Source organism: Ammospiza nelsoni, chromosome 11 (assembly GCF_027579445.1).
Source record: "Ammospiza nelsoni isolate bAmmNel1 chromosome 11, bAmmNel1.pri, whole genome shotgun sequence".
Taxonomy (NCBI): domain Eukaryota; kingdom Metazoa; phylum Chordata; class Aves; order Passeriformes; family Passerellidae; genus Ammospiza; species Ammospiza nelsoni.
The window spans coordinates 6,308,872-6,334,333 of record NC_080643.1 but is presented as its reverse complement, the minus strand read 5'-3'; the positions used below and the strand labels follow the sequence as shown (position 1 = coordinate 6,334,333).

Genomic DNA, 25,462 nt, shown 5'->3' with positions numbered 1-25,462 from the left:
ACAGTTCAGAGAGGGGATCTCAGACAGGGACCGTGCCAGCGGGGCAGGACTGGCTCCTGCCTGTGATGAGTGGGAATCCTCATAGCCAGGAAGGTCAGGCTGGACTCCCTGCAGTGGAGTGGCAGCCCTTCAACAAACCAAGGACAGACAACATTAGACACCACCTCTTCCCTGCCTCTGACTGCTGCCTTGGCCACACGAGCTTTGGGTTGGTGTAAATCCACCCTGGAGATGCCCTGAGGCACTGTGCCCCAGGTTTCCACGCTCAGTGCCCGCGTGTCAGCGATGCCTGGGGAGGAAGGAGCGGCTGCAGCGGCTGAGCCCCGCTGGCTCTGCCCTCCGAGGAGCGGCTGCTCACGGTGCTGCAGTGAGTCCAGCATCACTGCTAATTGCGCTGGTGATCACCCCCTGTGCAGCCAGGGGAACAGGATGCTCTGCTTTTTGGGAATCCTGCACTTTAGAGGCAACAGCACCACCTAGGACCGTAGGAAAAATCACCGAAGGAACCCTGAAAAGGCTGGGGAGAGGCAGGCGAAGGAATGCCAGCTTTCCCCAGGCTGACAGGCTCCTCAGAGCAAACAGCAGAGAGAAATCTGCTGTTGCACAGCTACACCTGTTTGTAAGCAGCCTCTTGGTTCACCCAGGCTGGATTATCCAGCCACGGATTTACATGCTGCTCAGATTTTCACTGTGCATAGCTGCCAGCCAGAGAGGTGCCTGACACAGCAGGATCCCGCTGTGCGTGTGGCAAAGTGGGAGCATCCACGCCTGGGGAAGACCGCGGCTGATGGATTAGGGCCGCTTTAATGACAGAAGTCATAGCCCAGATCGCGTGCAGCCAATCCCGCTCTGACCGGGGGAGAAGGTGGAGGCAGGGAACAGGAACGTGCCAGACACGTCTGTATTTTCCACACTGGCTCCTGGCTCAGCGAGGGCTGGAGCAGCCCCCGCGTGTGACAGCGCCGCGATCCGCGAGGAGCACACCCCGCGCTTCTGCCTCCCAACATTAATGCGAGCTGACAATGGAAGAGGCCTGCGCTCACATGACTTTAATCAGCGCTGCCCTAAGCCATCAGAATCACATTAATTATTTCAGGGCTTTCTTTTTGGATGAGCAGAGAGCTCGTATTAAAAGCAAGAGGCTTCTGCTCAGTCGCCTTCTAAACCTCTTGCCCAGGTTTGCAGTGAGGCAGGCTGTGCCCAGCTGCGGGTTTTGGCACCACCGGGGACTGTTGGTGAAGTTTCACACCATCTTACAGCACAGCAAACACCTCACTTGCTTTGCTTCCCCAAAGCTCCTGGCAGAGAATTTTGTCTCTCCCCCACTCTCAACAGATCAGTGCAAACTTTCAGGCTTTAGGTATTTCATTCCCTTTAAAAATAAAACATTGCTTTTTTGTTGCATACAAATAGCACATTAATTTCTTCCATAATATCATTCATGGAGCTTTAACGATACTTGAGATCACAGCTTCCTGTGCTGCTAGCTGAGATGCTAAGATGTTTCCAGGTAACCGCTTTACATGGAAATCCATTCGAGAGGACAAGAAAATATTGTTCTATTATTGCTTTTCTAAAGGATCTTCCTTCTAAGAGGAATCTTACACCTGCAGGACAATCCTGCTCAGTATGGAAATGCCTCCAGAGCAGCTGGAGCGCTCGGACAGCTGGTTGTATTCCCTGGGAACTGTAACCATGCTCCATTCATGCTTTGTCTCTCACGACAAGGTGCGTGCTTTCCTATTCTGTTAATAATTCAGCCAAAGGTTCTCAAGAAAACTCATTGAGTTAATGGAAAAGGTTGGTGCCTATGAGCACCCGACAGGAATTGGTATCTAGCAAGAAGGTGGAGCCTCCCATCTTTCCAAAAGGAAACAATAGCTTTTTTTTTTGTTAAGTTAAACGATAGAGAAGCTCATCTGTCAGGGAAGCGGATTTGTAAACCTGAGGCTTTATTTGCAAACAAATCCCCCTTCCGTACTGCATCCCCCTCTCATCTCCCCATGCAGCAGGAGCCGTGCAAGGTAATCATGGTTGCAACAGAAAAACAACTTAAAACAATCAAGACCCAGAAAGCAAACAAGCCGAACTCATGCTTTTTTCCCCTTCAAAGCAGACAAACAGACAGAAATAGTAGCTGAAAAGTGCTTACCGACTTTGGGCTCTTCTTTGGGACCGGCAGTCCTGAAAAATGGCAACAAGGGAAAAATAAACATTAGCATTAAGCGTTACCTCCCCTTAAAGAAAAAAAAAATCATCCCTAGGTGTATGATCTGAAGGTAGCCATCTGCAGAGTTATGTCAGCTCTCGCTCTGGCACCGGAGTTAGCAGTCTGTTCATATCGAATCAAAGCCCGGCGAGAGGCAGAGCCAGCCAGAGCCGGGGAAGCAGCAGCGGGGGGAGAGCTCTCTCTGCATTAGCTATGCTGCCTTGTGCTGCAGAGAGAAACCCACAGCCCTCAGCGCTGCCCAAACCCAGCGCCTGCCTGGGCAGAATCTCAAATGCTCCCCTGGATTACAGCAGGTTTAGCTCACAATTAAGCCGGGGCTCTTTCCTCTTGACGCGATCGCCTCGGCGGTTCTGATCGGACCAATCGCGGCGGCGCAGGGGAAACAGGTTGATTTTTTAAAAAGTATTTCTCTAGGAATTGATTTTTTTTTTTTTTTTTGGAACGGAAAATGTGCGTTGGGTTTGAGCTGAGAGGTGTGGGCTGGGCAAAGGAAAACAAAAGCATGAGGAAGAATATGCTTTTCTCCCTACAATTATAAATGTTACTGAGAAAACACAGGTTTTCCTTCCTGTCCATCCTAAGTGGAAGTCTTTGAGATTTTATCTGTAAGGTACAATTTCAGAGAGCTGTGGCTTGAGAACAGAGCCCTGACCCTTGGGGGGGATGCTGGGGAGCTTGGAGAAGCAGGGCTTACACAGACTGCAGGTGATGTAAAGGAACAAACACTGGGAGGGCACCAGGGAAGGTATTTTCAAGGATAATTTTGCATTTTGAAGCAGCCTCTTACTCAGTCTGTGATGAGCAAGAGAACTCAAGTGATATTTCAATCAGCTACTTGTGCATAGAGCCTAGTTGCCAGCAGCAAAGGAGACACTTGCCTGGGGATTTACCTACAATGCAGGAAAAGCTCTTTCTTGGGGTCAAGACCTCCCTTTTCCCCCGCTGCTGGAAGACAGAGGAAACACCCCCAATATTTTTTTTTTCTCTGTGTGAGACTCCAGAAACAAACATAAACCAAAACACAGATTACACTACACATTAAGTGCTCAGTAATTCAGATGTTTGAAATCTGCTTTTGTCTTTAGGATGTGATTTATGTGGCATTTATGCCGCATTACGTTTTCTACTTTATGCATTTTGTTTATTCTAAACCCCATGCCCTCATATAACTTTTACACAGAGAATAAAACAAGCAGTGCAAGTGAATTACAAATCTGTCTAGGAAGATGCTTATTTTAAGGTAATTTGGGAGATGTTAGCACTGAATAGGGAAGATCCACAATTAAAAATTATAATCAGAGCTCTATTTGCTGCTGCTCTCAGACTGGGATGCATACTGTAAGGAGTATTTTAAATGAAATATTTTCAAGCTTTTGAGGAATATCTGTGCTCTGCATGTCACTCTGATGCATTCCCAGCCAATAGCTGATACTCCTCCAGGCACTGATTGATTGAGGGACAATGAAATATCAAACTGTTTGAACTAAACAATCGAGACTGCAGCTTCATTTCTGCTGATAGGGACTGTGTTTGTATAATACCCTTAAAGAGGAAAACACTTCATAACATTCGTGGCAAATCACATTTTAAACAGGCATCATTTATCACAGAGATAAACAGACAGAGATTCTCCTCTCTCTCTCCTCATTCCACATGCATGCACACACGTTTACTCTCCCTTTCCAAGAGATGATCTTTCCTATTAAATCAATACATGGAACACATCCCCATGCACATACACACACCCTTAACCGACCAGCATGAGACAGAAAATATTTAAAAACATTTTAAATGTTCCCTCCAAAAAATAAAGCAGAAATGCAGGTGAGCTGCTGGGTCAAATTGTATCAGAATTCAGTCTATTGCATCAAAAGCTTAAATGTTAAAATTTAGTAAGTATGAACTACTGAACAAACCTTTCCTTCAAAGTTTGTCATTAATGTTGGCTATTCCAACCCCAAAGAGATGGAAAACAGTTGAAAAATAAAGGAAAACACATCAAGGCTATTGTTTGGTTGGTCATTCAGAGGCCAATGAATCTTACAATGTCACTGCTCTGTGCCAGACTTTGCTGCAGAACAAGCAATAATTTACTTCTTACCAAAATAAGTGACTGCAGAACACGTTAACAAATGTTGGTAGTTTTTCAGGGGACAAGCTTATAGCCAGGGGAATAACCTGCCTGTACATTTTCCTGTGAAAATATTATTTATTCATCTAATTAGGGTCTCATTTTAGAACTCCAGTTCCTGGCACAGCAGGCCAAATGAGTAAATGATAGATGTAATGGGGAGTTTTCATGCTCAGATGATGGAATGGATACAGTATTTAACAGAGATGAACATCAAGTGCTTGAATAACCCCCAAATCCTGGGAGCTCCACCAGCAAGGAAATGCTGAGCTTTTCCAAAAAGCTTCTGGTGAAAACATTTCCCAAGCCTGTGAATTTGGCCTTAGGATTCCATTACCATGGAATTCCAGCACTGCTCATGCCATGCCTTGCTTGGAAGCTCATTCTCTTGGCTTCCCTGTTCTCTACTGAAGCCTCACTGCAACTTTTTCAGAGGTAAATGGGCCAAGCATAGACTGAACATCCCATCTGCATCTTTTTGGCATTATCCAGCTTTTTGGTGGTTCTGTAAATGGCTTCACATCCCTGGCTAGGAGAAGCCAGAATAGTAATAGTTTATTACTGACATTGCAATATAATTTCCCTGTGATTTGATACCTATAGGCATCTCTCACTAGTACCTGAAATGCATCTTCTAATTTTGGGAGGTTTTGGACATATAGATTAGAGAAGATGGAAGAGTCAAGCAATCACACAAGGCTGTTGTCACCACAGAGTTAACAATGTTTTAAAACAAATGAGCACATCTGGTAAACAATGTCAATATGACCTAAAACCTCTTGAATGGGCTCATTGTAGCTAAATGTGCCTAGAATTAAATTAATTAGAAAACACAAATTACTTCCCTCTAAATAACAATGTAATAAAGCAACTGCTTAATGAAAAATATCAGTGATCAGTGAGCAATCCACAAGAACAAAAAAAGGGATTGTAATCAAACTAAATTCACAGACCTATGAGCAAAGCAAGAAAGACTTCATACAAGGTTAGTCAAAAATGAGTCAGATGCAGGGATCTAAATTAAACTAATTATCACAGAGATTATTACATTTATCTTAACAAAACCCTTTCTCTTTTCTCCCCAGTACTCCCTAAAGCTCTGTGTACAGCTGGCTGCATCCATCTGCTCAACTACATTTTGTAACATAGGGGGAAAACCACAAATCATTAAGCAAGTTCTGTAGCATGACTTCAGCACTCTTAATGCCACTGCCCATGAGGAGCTGTACCTCTGTTGCATGACACTGTGTTATGTTGTGAGTGATGTGACCTGTAAATTAAATCCATAATCCAGTTTATTTCATATTTATTTGTGTTAACTGTGCGGTCTTGAGTGGTAAAACTTTTGGGAAGCTGTAAGGTTGCTAACCAAATTTATGACGAGTTCATGGAAGAAAACATGGGACAAAACTTGACCTCAATTGTTGCTGTTTCTAACATGCAAATTTTAAAAGGACATTTTTTCCTCAACTCCTTTGTCTTTGTGCAACCTAAGTAACACAGGTAGACCACAAAACATGGCAAACTTTTGCTTTGTTGAGCATACACAGAATGCAATGTGTGACCTCAGACCCACACCAAAGCCTGGGCTTGCTTCTGGTGAGAGCCCAGAAGGCCACAAACACCCTAAAATTACCTAAATGGACACCAGACACAACATGCCCTCTTCCACAGCCTCATGTTTTAGAGATTGTGGGTCAAAATTATCTGAAATTGAATGCTAAGGAAGTCTTATCTCTAGGCACTACAAGAGTCATGCAGTCAGCCCATCCCAACAGCTCAGACATGTGGAGGCCAGCTGCTGTGAATTCTTCACTTTTCACCACATATGCACACACAAATTATATATTTCAATGGAATTTCAACTGAAGTTGGAACAATCCAGTAGTTTGCACCACCCACCCACAGGACAAAGGCTCCTGGAATTGCTAAGAGCCAGTTTGGAGGCCTTGCTATCATCTTATGTATGGCTTACAATGTCTGCATACCGCTCAACATTTTTCATTTTTGGGGTGGTTTTGCACATGAAAGAGAACTGCTGTTTCAGATCTTCACTTCTCAGAGTTCCTTAACTCACCCAACACCTTGGATGGTCATTGTGGACCATCTATATCCAACAGCAGAACAAACCATAGGTGAATCTAAGAGGAAAGGTCACCCACGAGGTTTTGCCCTTATGTCACCTGCAGCCCAGAATGCACCAGTGCTGAAAATTAATTGGGGATGAAGGAAAACACAAGAAAATAAAGATTTCGGACTGTGTCCCAAGGTTAACATTTACAGAGAAAATGTTCCCGGCCTGGAAAAAAAAAAAAACCTTCAAGCTTTCTAAATAGCACTTACACTGTGCTGAATAAAAACCAAAGGCTGTATCAAAGAAAACAGACACTTTGAAAGATGAGGTTTGGGTAAAGTACTGGAGTCAGGGGCTGCACAGCCATATACCTGGCATTGAACATTGATCTGTGTGCAAAACAAGGAACTTTAAATAATTAAAGCAAATGGCCATTAATGCTGCTGGGGGGGCAGGGGACAGGAGATTGGTGGTGACAAAGCAATGCCCTTGGTTCCCTATGATCCACTGCCAAAGAATTTCTAATAAAGGACAAATACTATTTAAAAGAGTAGATGGAAGTTCATCTTTTCCAGACCAGAACAATCAGCAGCAAGAGAGGCAAGTCTGTGCAAGCATAAGGAGAAGAAAGGAAAAAATCAAGAAGCATAGGGAGAAGAAAGAAAAAAATCAAGAAGAAATCCCCTACCCGTCCCTGCCAAACTTTTCTGCTCGTCATTGTGATTTGCATAACAAGAGTGACACTGCACTAGCAAAAAAAAATTAGCTATGCAATATAAGCTTTAACCAAGAGAATAATTTACACTGCAGTAATATAGCCCTGCCATAAATCAAGTTTGGTAACTACCAAATGCAGTGAAAAATGCTACATTTCTGATGCTAATGTTCAATGCTAATGCCAAGAAAGCAATGTTTTGAAGAGATCATCCTGGGCATTATTACCCCACTGTCACTGACGAAAAGCATAATGAGGCATAGAATATTATTGCCATTAAGAAGAATTTCAGTTCTAGATGCTCTAAAGATGCTAAATTTTATTAGCCTCAAATACTCATTTTTGGTTGGGAGGCTGAACAATTCCCTGCCATTAAAGTCTCAGTCATATTTTCAGCATCTCAAATGAGAATTGATTTTAGAAGCAATAAAAAAAGATACAGGCTAATAAAATGCTATTTAATTACTATGAAAATATAAATTTAACTATGCAGTAATATATATATATAAGATAATTTCAAGACAGTAAGGTAATAAAGAGATTGAAAATAAGTGTGACAATTACCCATCTAGCCTATGGTTGAAAGCATGTCAGCAGTTCTTGTATTTTCATTTTGAAGCTCATTAAATAAAGTGCTTATCATAAAGCTCAAGCTGTCAGAGTCATATGCTTCGATGAAAACCTTTGTTGATATTTAAACAAATATGTACATAGACGTTAAATTTCTGAAATCTCACAAATTTCAGAGGCTAAACACTAGAACTGGAAAGTAATTAGAGACCCCCACATTCTTTTTGCACAGATAAGGGGCCGTGGACACACAATATTATGTATCTGTTTTTCATATACATAAGCAAACATATGTGGCTATCTACATGTATGTATGTATATGAGGGTAACTTTCCTTTTCCAGAAGCCCACAAAATCTATCACTTAACAAGCTTTATTTCTGGAAACCTTTGCACAATTTTTGGGGCATGCTGCAGTTTTGAAGGTGCCCAGTCCCATAACTCCTGTCCCCAGCTGCCATGACCATGGAGGTGCCAAACCATATTTTGCTACAGTCACATCTGTATTTATCCTGCTTAGTGAGAGTGTTTGTCTTCAGACTTAGCACAGCACTGCCACAAGGTGTAAATCCATTTGTTCAAACTGGGTGGCTTACAGGAGATTCTTGTGTCTCATATCTGGAGAGCAGCCTGTACAGAGGCTCCTGGCATTAGCTGGATGCTGCTATTAATATTTAACATCCCTTAATAATCAGCTAGCATTTACAGAATGCTCAGGCAGATTCAGACCTGGACAGTGCACATACACATGGCATGCTAAAAAGCTCTACTAGAGGGCAATGGTTTTATGGATGCTTTCACAAAACATCACTTTATTAGCCTGAAAACAGTTTTCTATTAAAATAGATCAAGACTTGATATACTTTCAAGGATGTAACCTGTACATCTCAGAAACTAACCCTGAAGGATGGAAAGAAAACTTCTGAGGACTGATATTTACCTGCACATCCCTACAAACATCACCAGGTCCTGACCTGTCCCAGCTGTGTCACCTCCCTGAAATTCAGCCTCCTCCACCAAGTCTCTCTGGCCTACAAGCCCTGCCAAATTCCTAAGCCCAACTTATGATGCACTGCAGGTCTTCTGGCTCTAAAGGCACAGCTTAACTGACTCTTAAAGCTGGAATAACCTAATTACTATCACCATCAAAAGAATAAATCTATCTGACCGAGGCAAAAAACCCCATTAAAATAAATAAACATAAAATCCTAATGCAGAATGGGAAAAAACATTTAAATTCAGAATGGAGAGACTTAGAGACATGCAAACAGATATTTAAAAGCAATCCATTTCAGAACAAAACCATTGACTACCCCATTACAAAGTCATCCTTCTTCCTCAGTTTTGCCCACCTGCTATTGCTTTTAATGACTCTCCAAATGTATTTAATTACAGTGATAAACAGAGACCCTTCTTGGATTTCTGACACCTCATTACTTCTGTTATGGCTGGTTATTATAATGCCAAATCAAGGCAGCAGCTACTGCACCTACCTGCAGTGTGGCTGATAAAAACTCATTATTTACTTGCACACCAAAATGTCACCCAGGCAGTACGTAAGGCTAGGAGGAAAAGAAAGTGGAACAAAACCCTCCTTGCTGCACACCTCCAAGTCTGCTCCACTTCCTGCCGTGCAAGTCCTGATGAAGATGTGGGAGGCACATCTCCAGCTAAATCTGCCTTATCTAATGCACAGTATTAGGATCTGCTGTGCCACCTTGTGTTACATCACATCACATTTGATATGAAACAACACCGTGTGGGTTTGAGTTGCTCCACTTACACCACTTCAGCATTTAATACCAAAACCCAATCAACATAAGGTGAAAAAAAAAAGCATGAACTTTCAAAACCTCAAGCTAAGGAGAAAAAAAAAAAACCTTTTAGAAAGAGTTTCAGAGCTCTAATCTTTCATTTGATAAGGAACCTGCTTTATTCTCATCTCAGAGCCTACTGCTTTCTGCAAGATAGGATGGTTCTGGTAATAAAACATCCTGATGAGGAGATTTCAGCCATGTTTTTTTCTTCCAGCATTCAGCAAATGCTTTGGTTTTCTTACTGATGCTCAAGCAGATCCAGATTCCCTGCCACAGAAAGGCAGCCATGCATGTAACGTGCACACCACCACTATTGTGCTGTCAGCACGCAGGACTACACAAAACTGACATTATTTCCCTATTCCAAACATGTTAATTGTTCATCTCTTTAGTGATTAAAGCACAGCTTTCCTCCTGGCCTTAAAGCACTCTTCATGAAATAGCAAAAAGCTTTAGAAGATTATATCAACCCTTGAAACAAGTGCAAAATGTGTAACAAAAAGCCAAATAATGAATCAGCAACTGTTCTATCCTATTTTACACTTCCAAGCAACTCTGGAGCTCAGATGACACATATATCTGGGGGACACAAGCTATAGCATAGATAGGCCATGCTGCCACAAAAATGCAGGCTAGCTCATGTAAAGCTGATGCTGACCCAAAAAGCAGATTTCACAGGAATCTCTTCATTTGCTTACTCATTTCTAGGAGACAATCAGTGCAAATCTAGTTAATGAAGGGTAGCTGAGGGGAAAACACTTGGGCCTCCAATGCCTAACAGATTAGTGTCAGCAATTCACATGTATCACACCAGCAATAGCTGGAAATTCTGCAGGCAATTAAAATGTTCATATCTCAGCAATGCTGAGTCTCCTTCATTATCAGAACTATAATATCACAAAGATGCTTTTTTTGGAATCAAATGTTCATAGGACAATGTGCTTTGTTTGGAGCTCTTGGCCTCCCATGGTTTAGGAAGGCCAGTTGGATATGATACTAAAGTTTGAAATAAATTAAAAAAAAAAAAAAACAAAAAAACAAAAAACAACTTTAATGTGGTATTTTTATAACTGGAATTTTGGGAGCTTAAGGAAGGGTTTTTGCACACATGGGCTTTTTAATATTTGGGTTTGTCAATTACTATTTCAATTGGATGCCTTGTACTGAAAAACTCCAGCAGGACCTGGCAATGTTAATTCATTAGCTCCTGCAAATGCATTATTTATATGAATGTTAGGTACATACATTAAACTATCTGGTGTCTGAGCATGCTAACAACAATTACCTTTAGTGGCTGTAGAATCTCTAGGAGTGAAAAACCTGGGTGAAACCCTGCTGCCTCCTGGAGTCTAATGGGAGCTGTGCCATGGACTCCAGCACCACCAAAAACCTCCCCCTTTGTGTTTTTGGTCAGCAAAATCATCCCAAACCTCACAAATTCAGATCATCAAAAACAAACGACTAATGTCACTAAGATTAACACCTGTAAAGCACTTTGAAGGAGAAAAAACACCACGTAATCCCAACATATTACATTATTTATCAGACGACCTGATTTTAAATGTTAAGTTTGGCTTATTTTTATCACAAAGAGAAAACAAGTTTCTGCTTGCTTGCTTTACAAAACCAATTACAGAGATCAGTGTATGGTTCTGCATAACAATACCCAGCATTGTCCCAAAAAGGCGTATCTAACACTCCCCAGTGCTGCAGGAAAATTAACTCACACACTGGATTGAAACACATGCACATAAGCAATTCTAATGAGGGGTAGGAACTTCAAACTTCTTATTAAAAATACCTAAACTTATAATATTTCCTTTATTTAATTTTTTCCTGACTTCAACTGATTTTCCTATCTGCTCCTTGATATACTAGTGCCTTATCAGAATAAGGCTGTGAGAGAATAGCAAATGTTACTTATCAAACTTGCTTTAAACCTTTTTAAAAATCTCAACAGCTTCTTAGAACATAATTCTAGTCATCAGAGAGAAGACAATAACAAAGAATGGCTTGGTGGTTTGGAAAAAAAAAGACTCAGCTACTCCCAGTTAAAGGCTGCCACAGTCCTGCTCCTTCCCTGCACCTAAATTTTAACAATGCCTGTTTACTAGGATTGTCTGTTTTCAGAAAATGGCAAAAAGGCACAATACAAAACTTTTAAAAACATCTCATTTCTAACTCAGTTTGTAAACCAGTTTCACTAATCTAATTGCTTTCTTGCCTGGCAAAGCTCTTTAAAAGAAACAGTAACAAAAATAAACAAGAGGAAACAATTGAAGACAGATTTTAAAATGCCATATGATATTCCAAGTTTAACCAGGAAACCCATAACTCTGGAATTATGAAATAATGACCCTGGAATACAAAGTAATGAACTTGAAAAATGAATCTTGGCCTTACACATGGACATACATTTCTTCAAGCATGCTGCAATTCTGATTTCCTAAATCAATCCTAAATAAACCCCAGTGAGGGGTGCCTATGAGCCTGGATAGTATTATTTGTACCACAATATCAGGTATTTTTCAGCATACAGCTGAAAATAACCTCTACTGAATGACAAATTGAAAGATTTAACAAACAGGTTTGGTGGAAGATACCTGAATAGAAGGTACTGGGAGCTGGTGGTCATGGACAGAATGTAAGACAAGGGAAAAAGAGGTGATTTGAAAAGGGATTTTTAAACAGTTTAGAAGTCAACTGAGCACACCAGAGGGCAGAAAGGAATTTGATCTGTCCCTGTTCTGGGGGTCCAGGGAAGGAGCAGCCACAAGAAAACCAACCATGACGGTGGCGATGAACGACGCCTGGCAGCAGCAGCTTTGTGCTCAGCCAGATGGGCTCCAGGGAGCTCCTAGATAAAAACAGCACAAAGACCTCAGTGTAAACTCTGCTCCCTCTCTGCTGGGGCTGAAAACACTGCTGGAAATGGTGAGCTTTCCTTCCTATTCCACAAGCTTTGGCACTGGCAAACATGCTCTGTGGTAACCATCAGATGAGTCCCGGGTTGTGACTTTTGTCCCAAATGCAGTTTGGACTCACTCTCCCTCTAATTCAGCAGCTGCTAAGACAGTTTCAAACTTTCTGGCAGCTCACTGCTTAAGTGGCATGACTTTCAACTCACTCTTCGCTGCAAGCCTAAAGGGTAAACAGAAATGAGTGGCTTGTTTAAAAGAGTTCAAGCCTGCACTGAATAGCTGATTGCAGCTCTAATTATACCGTGGTTTTACATCATTAGGGATAGCAAATGAAAAGGAGCTCTAATTCCACCACTTCTCTTGGTTTTTTTTAAACCACTCAATGATCCAGTTCCAGCTAAAGAAAGGAAGAGGAAACTTCATTTCCAGGTGGGAATTCCAGCAGGGGAAGGTCCATACCTCTTAAACCCACTGACTTGAGGACCAAGTGAGCAGGACTACTGGAACAGACCTCTCCCCATTTCCACCAACCTCACAGCTTCCCACAAGCACCTTTCATTCTGTTGAACCATAAATAGGGAATTTACCATGGGCTTTACATGGAGGTAAGACTCAGCTAGCAGCTGATGGGCATTTAGACAAGTAGATGTTGCATTGATTCTTCTCCCATAAAACATATTTAGTTTTGACACTCTTGTGTATATCTATAAATCTATTTAGCATATATATGTTTATATTTAATATTTTTTTCAGAAGATGTATTTCCATTCCCCAATTTAATGTGAGTTTGGCACTGTGGAAAGCAATTGGAAATGGCACAGATTTGCACATGACATGTGAGTGACATTTCACCTGCATGCCTGTACTTTGATCTGGACCAAAGTGGGAACACATCTTCCAGGGGATTATGTAGATCAGGCTAAGGTTTATGCTATTTTTGACCTTCCAGTGAATAAAGATGCAACTAAGCACTAACTGTGAGAGCTCTGAAGGTAAATTGTCTGTTCAGACCTGCACAAACACTCAGTGTAATTCTTGGAACTGAACAAAAACTAAACACATATATTTTGGTTAACCTGAAGACTGACCAAAAAAAAAGAGGTAAAAAAGGAAAAAAAAATCCTCTTTAATCAGGGGCAATTCACAAAGTATAAAATACATTAAAATTTTCTCTGAAACAAATATTAGGTCTTAGTGATTCCAAAAAATACAGCACAGTAGTTTTGCAGAATAACTTGTTCTGACACAGCCCCCCACCTGTCCCAACACAGGCACAACTTCCAGAATAGAAGTCCCTTGGGAAGCAGGGAAATTATTGTGACAAAATGTTTCTTGTATTATGAATAGTCTGTGCAGAATGGAGAGGTATTTGAGAATTGCTTATTTCAGTTGATTACAGTGCATAGGCAAAGCTTCAATGACTAATGGATTTCAAGTGGCAAATAATATTACTTTGTTTCTTTGCTTTCAAATTATTTTTTTTTTGTAGAAAGTACTTCATGTACTTGGTAGGTACATGGTTAAAAGAACCTTTTCAGCTACAAACATTCAAAATAAAGTTGTACCTTTTACAGTTGCCTTAACAATAATTCTTTAAAATAACCAAGGTATGCAATCACAATTTCCAGTGCAGGGACAAAAACATGTGCTTAATTCTGCATTTTGTAGCAGCAGCAGTGGTTTACTTTCAGGTACAGAGCTCTCAAATGGTGCTGCTGGTTTATCAAGCATCTCCTCTGCTGTTGCAGGCACCATGTCCTGTCCCCTTCAAACGTGCTCAGCTTCACCTACAGGCAGTAAAGCCTTCACGCCTCCTCCAGTCTGACTTACAGGCTCTAATGGCTTGGCACCCCCTTCTCATTTCCAGTTTAAATTACTCTCAGCCAAACACACAGTTGTTCAGCCAGCTCCTTCATTTAAGTACCTTCTAGCTCTCCTGCCTAATAGAGACAATAATTATTTTGTCCCCTCTGTCCCTTCATTTTGCTAAGCAAAAGCAGCTTTTCCAGTCAGCCCAATCAACCCTCTGCACCCTGGGGTGGGGTGAACTCTTTCTGAACCCCTCATATCAGGGGGTTTGAGTTTTATCCGCATATAGGTGAAAGAGGAAAACAACAGCAATATGATTGATACTACAGAGGAGAGGAAAGAGAAGGAAATTTAAAAAAAATCAAACCAGAACACAGACAAGGTAAATTTTCTATGAGGCCTCTGGAAAGCAAATTGTCAGTGATCTGACTTGGTATTGAAGTATTTATCCCAATCCTGCAAACGATTTTAGATGACACCTGAGCACACAGAGGGGGCATTTCAGCTTCACCCCTCCTGAAATCATCAGGATTCATCATCCTTGTGCTCCTCACTCAGAGGCAGCAGCAGGATTTGCCCTCTCCCATAAGCCAGTGCATCAGCTGAACACACTTCACAGTAAATATTTCACAGGCTGCTCTCAGCAACTCTGCGTTTGCATTTTAACAATTAGACCTCCTTGTTGGGAGTGCACCAGCACCTTGGAGCAGGCAGAGCTTTTCCTGTATATTGCACATCTCTTTCTGATATTTTTCTGCTTGATTAGTAATCACTTTGAACATCCTTTCAGCAGCTCTTGGATAAAAGCCTTGGCGTCACAGGGATGCTTCCTGCACAGCGGGACTGAGTACAAGCTGGGCTGAAGGAAGGATGCTGACAGCAGCTGAGCACTTTCCTCACTGGACACCAGAGGGAGGAGGAGGAAAGGACAAGTGACAGAGAAGCAGAAGAACAGCTTCAAGAGCCCTGAAGGAGCTTATCAGACACCCGAGCCAAATACATTTCTGCAATCGCACCAAAATAAAGAGCGGCGCCTTGTCTGGGGATGGTGCTGCTGAGAGAGACTTGGCAGGAGCAACATGAGGTGAAGTTACAGGGAAAGGACCTGAGTGCAGCAGCACTGAGAGCCAGGTGGATTTCAGCCAGTTCCACCTTTGTTTTTTTAAATAGTTTGGGCTCTAAAGGACCTTAAAGATCATCGAGTTCCAACCGCCCTGCTGGGCACAGGGTGTCCAAACCCCATCCAGCCTGGCCTTGGACACTCGCAGGGATGGGACAGCCACAGCTGGTCTGGGCACCCCGTGCCAGGGCCTCAGCACCCTCACAGGGAACAGCTTCTTCCCAATATCCAATCTAAACCTGCCAACTTTCAGTTCAAAGCCATTTCCCTGTCCTTTGAAAAGTCATTCTCCAGCCACCTTGTAGGCCCCTTTATGTCCTGGGAGGTGCTGTAAGGTTTCCCTGAAGCTTTCTCTTTCCATGTTGAGCAACCCCAGCTCTCAGCCTGTACTCACAGCAGAGCTACTCATGCCCTCATCCCTCTGATCATCTTGGTGGCCTCCTCTGGGCTGGCTCCCACAGGTGCAGGAGGTTCCAGTGCTGGACGCAGTGCTCCAGGAGGGGTGGAGCAGAGGGGCAGGGTCCCCCTCTCACCTGCAGCCCAGGTGATGGATGGATTTCTGGGCTCTGAGTGCACATGGCTGGGGCATGTCCAGCCTCTCACTCCCCAACATCAGAAGTCTTAAACAAGCCTGACAGGTTTTGGGTCTGAGGCTTCTACTGTGCATACTCTGCTTGGCTTCTCTGCCATAGCTTGAGCATCTTGGTCCAGCTTGCCTCTGGATGTGAGGAGAACCTTGTTTCAAAAAATAACTGTGGACCAAGGCCACCAAGACCTCCAAGTTCTGTACCACAAGAGCGTGAAATTCAAAACTGCAAGTGCTCTGTGCTGAGATGGAAATGTGAGGACCTTGAGGGAGGGAGGGAGGCAGTTCAAGGAGACTGACATGGCACCTTATCTAGGAAGGTGATAGCAAATGTGGTTAGTATCTTGATTAAATTAAAAAAAATAAAAAAAGATTCAACATGATTATCAGGGAACTATTTACTATTTTATTAAAACTAGGCTTTTATTTCCTCGTCAAAACTTTTCATTATGCCTTCAAGGCTTTAGGAGGATTATTAAATGTCAGGCACAATTCAAATAATTAATATATGGTGTTACCAGATATATATGCACTCTCCAGGAGGATTAATAATAGCTGCTATTTTTCTTCCAACCATATTTTCTCTATAATACATATATTAATCATGAGAATGAAGTGCATTTTAAAAATCTCTCTAGTACTGAAAGTCTTTAAGGAACTCACACTTTGAAAATTGAAGAACTCTTAATATATTCTGTTCTCTACTTTCTAATTTACTATCAAAATACAAAAATACAGTAAGCACTTGGAAAGAAAGGAGTATAGGAAAGGCAGTGCTTTCTCCAGAGCTGCTATTAACTGCAGAATCAATGTATTCAATGCCTTGAAATAAGTCTTGGAAAACAACAAACCAGACTTGTGAATTCAGGAAACAACTTGTCCCTTGTTAAAATGGACTGGCTTTTGGTGTTTACTGCAATCAAAACACTTTAGAAAAGTCAGCAGGGAAGTACTTGCATAGCACACACTCCCCTCTGGCTGTGCTCAGCACCCACCTGTCCCTTTAACTCTGCCTCTGCAGGGAGGTCATTGCTGCCATCCACAGGGCACCCATGCGTGTTCTGTCCATAAAACCCTGCATGGGACAGGGAGCACAGTGGGGACAGCCCTTTGTCCCTCTGAGAGCCCCAGTGCCAGGCAGGGAGGGAGAGCTGACCCCTCTGCTCTTGATTTTGCACTCCACACCCAACCTGGACTTTCCTGAGACCTTTTCCCTACCCCAGCAATCTCAATCCACAGGTTAAAGGGGTGCTGCCTCAGGTTACTTTACACTTACTATGTGCAGGGAAAGAGTTCCTGTGCATGGATTGACCACTGACAGGTTATTTGCCAGCCATTCTCCATGTAGGCTGCTGTGGGATGGGTTTTGTACCTGCTGGTGGCCTTAGCAGTGCTACCAAAAAATTGAGCTCAGCTCCCAATGGCACAGCAAACAAATGTGCAGAAGTCACACTGCAATTGCTTACAACTTGGAGAAATTCAAATTCTCTTCTAGGCTCCCAAATGTATCCCAGGTATAATCCTTCCCAATGAAGAGTCATTAAGTATCTGATTTTGAACACCGCAAATTGCAGAACATATTACCAGCCTTTTCCATATCTCAGAATAGCTCAAGGAATGTCTATGTTCTATTTAAAACACTCAGGTTTTCTGAGCATGAGACCAGGGTTTGTTATGTAAGCAAAGGTGTAACCACACCACCCTCCTGCCCCTTACCAGCTCTGTGTGCATGTGGGAACCTGAGCATCCCCCACAGTGCACCAACACACAATAAATAATTTTAACCACCTATGTGACCTGACAACTGCCAACTTGGGGCAGTTCCTACATCTCAGGAAAAATAAAAAAATCTACAGAGAAGCTTAGGAGAGCAGATCTTTCATGACATGCATTTTTTTCCCTTTTCTGATTTCAGGAAGAGGTGTTTCAAAGCAGTTTTGAAGCCTTACCTCCTCGCTGCACCAGCAACGTGACTTCGCTCCCCTTAGGACATTCAATCAGCATATCCACCACCTGGTTGTGAGTGAGGCTCTGCACATTCCTCTTGTTGACTTCCACTATGAGGTCTCCCTCCTTCAGGCCGCGGCACCGCGGGCTGTCCACAATCTGTTTCACTCTTTGGCCTCCCCCACCGGGGCTGTCTGCTATAGTAAACCCAAAGCCCATGGGCCCCTTCACTATGTGCACAGTTATGAGTTCAGGCTGCGTGGCTATGGAGGACGCCAAGGACACCGTGTCGTTGGGGTAGCCGTGGGGTCCATTGGAGGAGACCTCGGCTGGGCTGCTGGGCCTGGCCTCCTTTGTGCCGTTCACTTTCCCTGTTTTGCTGCTGTGGCTGGCTGGGGAGTCGTAGTTCTCCTGCCCGTTCACAATGATGGGCTCTTTGTCCAAAATCGCCACGGACGTGACCAGGCTGGTGTTGGGGTCATCGGGGTCGAAGGGCAGGGGGTAGCCCCGGCACAGCTCCAGGTCCACGCTGGCTCCGATGGGGATGGACTGGAAGATTTTCACCACCTGGGCGTGAGTGTGCCCCAGCACACAGGTGTCGTTCACGCTGACTATGACGTCCCCTGCAGCGGACACAGACAGACAGACAAGGAAATACATTTTGTGCACTGCAGGAAGGGGAGGGCTAGAGCCTGAGAGCAGATCTGTGACATCCACCGGGCCAGAGGGCTACAGGCTGAGAGCAGATCTGCAGCACCCACAGGTACCACTCACAGGCAACAGCAGCACTTCAGCACAAGAAAAAGGAGCAGTATTGTAAATTCACAGCAAGCTCCATGGCAGGGAAGAACGATGCATCTGACTCCATGTTGCTAGAAGGCTAATTTATTACTTTATTGTACTATATTATATTAAAGAATACTACACTATACTAAAGAATACAGAAAAGATACTCAATGCCAAAAAGATAATAATAAATACTTGTGACTCTTTCCAGAGTCCCAACACAGCTTGGCCCCTATTGGCCAATGAGTGAAAATAACTCACACCAGAATCCAATGAAACAGTCACCTGTGGGTAAACAATCTCCAAACACATTCCACATGAGCACAAGACAGGAGAAGCAAATGGGATAAGAATTGTTTTTCTTTTCTCTGAGGCCTCTCTCTGCCTTTTAGCTTCCCAGGAGGAAAACACTGGGTGAAGGAATCATGTTCAGAGGATATGAATGTCACAGAGCAGTGATACTTGGGTGAGCAAAAACTCTGTGGATTCATGGCATAAAGCCTTTATGTACATAAATGTTTTTGGAAGTGAAAATGGAATTGGCTCATGCAAAAAATTAATAAATTTAAATGCTGGTATATGGCCCATTTCACAGCTATTCTGAAGTCCAGCTCTCACTGTTACACGTGGACATATGATAGAAACAGAATTGAGAGCACATGGGAGCTGTAACAGAAGGCTCTCAAATACCAACTGCTCAGACACAGTGAGTGCCACATGTCATGTCTCATACTTCAGCCTGAACTCCAGATATTGATAAAGTTATGAGTCATTTTATTAACACTGGGGCTGGAAAATAGGGACACTAAGTGCTGTGATGCTCAAGCTGAAAGTGAGGAGTTGCGACCTCAGACGAAGCCTAAAAGGATTTCATAGAATCAAGGTGGAAAAATACATCCAAGATCATTGAGTCAAACCATTAACCCAGCAACACTGTGCTCACCACTAAACCATATTTCACATTTTGCAACTAAATTGTGATGGACCTGATCTCCGGCAAAACGAGAGATTTTTGCCCTTGGTGCCTCCACACAGGGAAACTGCAGATTAGCCCACTGCTCTGTCTATTCCTTGGGAGTAGCTTTGGAAAGAGGCAAGCAGCATGGCAGAGACACAAACACAAGGTGGTGCAGTCCTACAAAAATCCATCATCCACAGCAGGGAGCAGGAACCCACAGCCTGATGTGGAACCCCACAACTGCTGGCTCCTCTCCTCAGATCAGTGTGGGGACAGCAGGAGCTGGCAGTGTCCCAGCTGGGTATTTTGACACTGAGATGGAATTCCAACACATGAAATGTCCTTTTCCAAGATTCCGGATATATTTCTCAATGTATCTCACTTCCTTACTTGCTGATAGGAAAGCTGAATGCCTTTCCCCAAGAAAGGGATGAAGACTACAGTCCTTTATGAACAGCACTTCAAACCAGCTGCAAAAACACAAACCAAAGTGATAGTGATGATTTTGATAGAAAGCACCAGTACCTGTTTCCATTTTACCATCCAACGCTGCAGGACCATCAAGCACCAAACTTTTGATTTGGAGGAATTCATCTGGCTCATCTCCTCCAACAACGGTGAAGCCAAAGCCCCTGCTGCTCTTCCTTAGCTTGGTGTGGATGAACTTCCCTTTCAACTCAGAAGGGTTTCGTGTAAAAAAAGGTTTTCCTGCGTAGGAAGTTTGGAAAAAAAATCTATAAGCAGGCAGGCAAGAGTGTTTGATCTCTTTTTCCTCTGCTCCTCCCCACTGTATTGAGTCCATGGACAAACACAGCAGTGTGCAGGGACAGGACTGCACTTCACTCCTGCAGCCTCTCATCTCATCACACTCAGTCTGTCTCCCTGGATCCAGGCAGGCACTAAAAGATGTGAACAAAACCCCAGTACCTGGCACTTTGTTAGCTGTGGTCGTGCTCACCAAAGCCCCAAGGCTACAAAAGGGAAAACATGCTGCTTTAAACAATGGAATGCATGAAAGCTAGGGATGCTGGGCTGGATGTGTGTCTCATCTCTGTCCTGAGGTGTTTGTATCCACCCTGGGAAGGATGGGGCAGGGTTAGGGGGCCTCCTACAGGAGTCTGTAGTGAGAGTTTCTGCAGAAAGAAGCATCATTATGTTTTTCACCACATGACTTTCTCCCAACCCACTGAGCAAAAAGCAAGTTCTGAGCTCTGATAAGACACTGATACCCTTTAGCATAACCCCCAGCCCCACCATTGCTACTGCCCTATGACCTCCTCTGGAGAAAACGGGGGGACGCTGATGTTGTTCTTCAGACACTGTTTGAAGTCTTTTCCCTTTCTGCTCTTTGCCTGTTGTGGATGAAACACTGCTGGTGTGAAGTTTGAATCAAAGAGCAGCCCAGGACCAGAGCAGTTGTGCTGGAGGGCTGGGAATGCTCTCTGGGAGCACAATTCAGAGGGAAAGAGGTGCCCCACGGACCAAAGCACATCCTTGCAAAGAATGTTGCACAGGCTCAGCAAAGGGATCAGGGCTGCTGCACTTCACAGTGCCAGCACTAAACACCTTTGCACTTTTAATTGTTTTTAACGCTTAGCCTGTGCCACTAAGCCCTCTGGTGACAACTCTGGGATCAGCAGTGTGTATCACAGCCAGCAGGGCTGGCTCTCTTTCAAACACTTCAGCAGCATTGCTGTGGGCCTCTGCTCAGAGAGGAGACCTCAGGGGAGAGCGAGGGGATTTGAGATTTGTAAGCCTTTGACTGGGAGGAACAAATGTATATTTGAAGATTATTCATGAGGAGGCAGTGTGAGGACTTGTAGTTTTCTGCCTTTGAAGGGTGGCAGAGGAACATGGAAATCCTGCACATCGTGGGCAGGTGGTCTGCTCAGACCCCAGCCTGCAATAAAAGCCCTGACTATCAAAGGGCAGCCCAGAGTCCCAGGTAACACTCACAGCTGAGGGGCAGAGTGCAGCAGGGCTCGTTTCTGGTTCAAAGGATGAGCAGAACAAGCAGAGCTTGCTGGTGTCTGCCCACAGACACAGGCTGAGCTTGCCCTGCAGCAGCAGGACAGCAGCACCACAGGCTACATCCCACCTACAGAACTCACATTTGAAGTGAGTCTATCTACAAAACCCAGGCTGTGAGAGTGCTGCCAGGGGCACAGGGAGGGCTCCTTGTGCCCACGTCCCTGCCAGCAGTGCCATCAGGGGGAGAGATGGAAACCTCCAGGCATGGAAACTGCTGCAAATGGGGAGAGAGAGAAGAAGGAGCAGCACTGAGAAAGGAAGAGGAAGGAATGAAAGAGGAGAGGAGTCATCAGCAGATACCAGGACATGTCACTCAGAGTGGTGCTGAGACAGGTTAATGCCCTGCTCTAACACTGCTGCACAGTTTTGGTGGCTGGGTTGTTGGGTGATGTTGAGCTCCCAACATCAGCCCTGTGTGACAGCTCCTTTGCATTGCCATGTGTGGATGCTTGGGCAGCCCTTGCTTCAGCCTGACTTGGGAAAGGCAAAGGTGGCGTCCACAGAGGCCTCCAGGAGGAAGATCAGCATTTTTGGGGCATCTGATGACATCTCTACACTCAGGTGCCTGCTGGTCAGGGTGCCAGCCTCAGACCTCCCATGTTTTTTTCCTTGCTACCAGGCTGGATTACTCTAATGTACTCTAATATCCCTTAGAATTGTGCTAGGGGATTTGGGTGCTGTGAAATCCCACATTTGTTTTGGAAGGGCTGATCTGCTTCCTCCTGCTGCAGAGAGCATTTCCTGGCTTTTCCTGGCAGGAAAGGCTGCCAGAGACAGCAGCACTCCTGTCAGGTTTGCCTTCAGAGACCATGGGAGAACTTCCCAGCTCTGTCAGGAAGGTGCATTCCAGCCAGCTTCCCTCTCACCTTCCCCAGGCTCTGGCTCCTGCAGACCAGGGCAATGCCACTCACTCGCTATGCAATTCAGATGTAGTCAAAACTAAGCCTACTTACAACCACTTGTAACCAGAGAGCACTTTACTGCCACAGGTACAAGTGGAACTCCCTGCCCTTGCTGGTGACCTGACCTGGCAATGTTTCAGCTCATGCTGCAAATTCAGGAATGATTCATGTCCTGCCTGGTGAGTTATTTAAGGCAAACAACTGGTCTGTGACCACTGACACAATAAATAAGGCTGTAATAGCCCAGAGCACCTGCACAAAAGTACAACTTCTGAGTAAGCCCACTGTGTTTGAAAACTTGGAAGAATAGCCACAATCCTCTTTTTGATGTGTGCACCAAATCTCATTCACCTCTTGCACTCAGCAACAAATGTAGTCTTGAGACAAACTAGCCTCAAAAATCTGGGAATTCAGATAAGCAGGCACAGGGCCTGGTGTGTCACCAGTCATGGAAATACTGCCCTTGTGGTGGCTGAGGGAATTCCCAGGAATAAAAACCTTGTTGCTCTTTTACAACTGGTTCAACAAGGCTGTTACCTTGTACTGGTGCTTCCCGAGCTGCCTCTTGGTTGTTTGAAACATGGTTTGGAGCAGCAGGTGGAGGGAGAGATGGACACTCCTCTGTCCATTCTGGAGAGGGCAGAGAGGGAAATGTTACTGGTTTCACAACAGCACCAGGAGCTGCTGCACACATTGGGAGTGCGGGGCTCAAGCAGAGGAGAGGTGAGAAGCATGGCAAGAGAGGAAACAGAGTCACAGACAGAGGGAATACAATGAATGGGATGTCCAAAAACCAGTTCTGAAGGATCTCTATATCCAGGTCAATGGATCCATCTGCTGGGACATCCTAACTCACACTGAAACTTGGGATGTGATTTGCATCTAAGTGGACTTGACATGAAATTGAAATCACAGCACGTAAGTACTTCTACTTACATGCCATGATGTGCCACTCATGGCATCTAAGTAGAAGAACAAACCCAAATACCACAGGGCCCTCACTGCAGCTGGGCTCCATTTGAACAAAAAAAAAAAATAAATGAAAAAGTAAGAAAGAAAAAAAAGGGGCTGGGAGAGAGGAAAATAATTTTTAAAAAGTGTTTCAAAATAAGGAAATTACTTCAGATTTTAGAGCCTGACAACATTCAAAGGTCTTGGTTTAAGAAATCTCTCATGCAAGGTTTATCTGGTGCATGTAAGAGCCCACTCCTCATCCCCTCTGACAGCCTGAGTCCAGTGCAGACTGGAACAACACCTACAGTGACTGACTTCATGGAGCAGACTGAAGAGGAAAATGTGCTTTAGCTGTCTCTGGGAAGTCTAGAAACTTTCCAGAGGAAACAAAGGACATACAAAGTAAAATCTCTCCTGTCTAACAAGATTGAAACCTTCTACACTTAAATAATCCAGTTTAGATTTCCTCCTTTGCTGCATCTTCTGTGCAGGACAGACACAGCCTTTGCCAGGCGCATCACTTTGCCATGGAGGGAAGGACAAACAGTGGCACGGTGCTGCCAGGGCCAGGGAGGACATTCCCCATGAATAACCCACCCACCATGCCCTCAAGGTGCCAACCTTCTGGAGGCTGTTGCTGTTGTTCCAGCTGCTTCTTCCTCTTGGCTTCAAGGACGGGGTTCTCATACTGCGTCTTGCGGTTGATGTGGCTGGAGATGGAAGAGAGCAAAGACTTAGCAATGAAACCCGTGGTGCAACAGGCAGGAATGAAGGGCAGGCACTGGAACTTCTCTTTCTGAGGAAAGGAGTAAAATCCCAAACAAACCCAACAGCAGTGGTGTGGAGCCAGGCTCATCCAAAAGGAGTATTTATTAAAACAAGCAGATTCCGGTATTGATATGATGTCTCCAGTAGGGATGGGTAGTTCCTTCAAATACATTAAAGTAGTGATCTATCTGTGAAAAATGAGATTAAAGCAGGAAAGGCATACTGTCTGATTGCATTTTAAAAGACAGGCCTGTATCATCCCTGCTTTAATCAGATTCCCAGAGGTGCAGTCATTTCCTGGCTCACCCAAGTTAAAAACAAAACAAAGCAAACCAAACCCCAACATCTGTCAGCAATCTGATCAATCCACACAGGGTGTCTTAAAAATATCTGCAGGGATGCAAGCTGTGAGCTGGGCTCCAAATGGATCCAAATCTATCCAGAATGAGCCACCAGCAAATACTCCCAGTGGAAACCAGCATTTAGTGAAACTTCAGCTGCTTTCCTCAGGCAGCTTTTGAGCACTATGAGATGTGGAGAGCCAATATTTTGTACCAGTTCCAGGAAGAGAAAAAAGAATCAGCCCAGTCCCATCACAGCACACAAGTCTCAACAGAGGATTCACCACGTTATTAAACCCAGTGAAGAACAGCAGCCACAGATGCTGGGGAGGCAGGGGCAGGGCTGGGACTCCCTGAATGCCTCATCAACTGCTCAAGAGACATTTTCAGTAGAGATTTTGCTACAGCAGAGGAACAGGAAGACCTCAAAAAATATATTACCTTAAAGCCTGTCTTTGTATACAAAGCAAAGTTTACCATTAAGAGTAATTGCTAATATATTATATATCCTATCCAGCCTGCCTTTATAAAAAAACCCATGTGAAAACCAACCATATTTTCAAGTAATTGTGACAGAAGCACTCCAGGGATTTATACTCAGAAATTTTTCTGTTAAAGATCAATATTAAATCACTAGAAAAATATTTAACTTACTAAATAAAAAACAAGTTAGTGACTTCTACCTCACTGAAAGTGAGCTCTAACTCATTGAAAAAGATTTCCCATTTCAAGGTATCTTTGGAGAGCCAAGAAAAAATTATAACTACTTTAAAAATGATATAAACTTTTTCATGATACAATTG

General features: G+C 43.8%; 1 protein-coding gene across 1 annotated transcript in view; it reads right to left on the bottom strand.

Moving 5' to 3' along the window:
- The window catches only part of MAGI1 (membrane associated guanylate kinase, WW and PDZ domain containing 1), a 285,127-nt gene that overhangs the window by 35,068 nt on the left and 224,597 nt on the right, over nt 1-25,462 (bottom strand). Inside the window, exons 9-13 of the mRNA XM_059479804.1 lie at nt 24,172-24,260; nt 23,134-23,226; nt 20,189-20,371; nt 17,922-18,542; nt 2,153-2,184 (exon numbers count right to left, since the gene is read on the bottom strand). Of these exons, the coding sequence (XP_059335787.1) occupies nt 2,153-2,184; nt 17,922-18,542; nt 20,189-20,371; nt 23,134-23,226; nt 24,172-24,260 (1,018 nt within the window). The remainder of the gene's footprint in view (nt 1-2,152; nt 2,185-17,921; nt 18,543-20,188; nt 20,372-23,133; nt 23,227-24,171; nt 24,261-25,462) is intronic.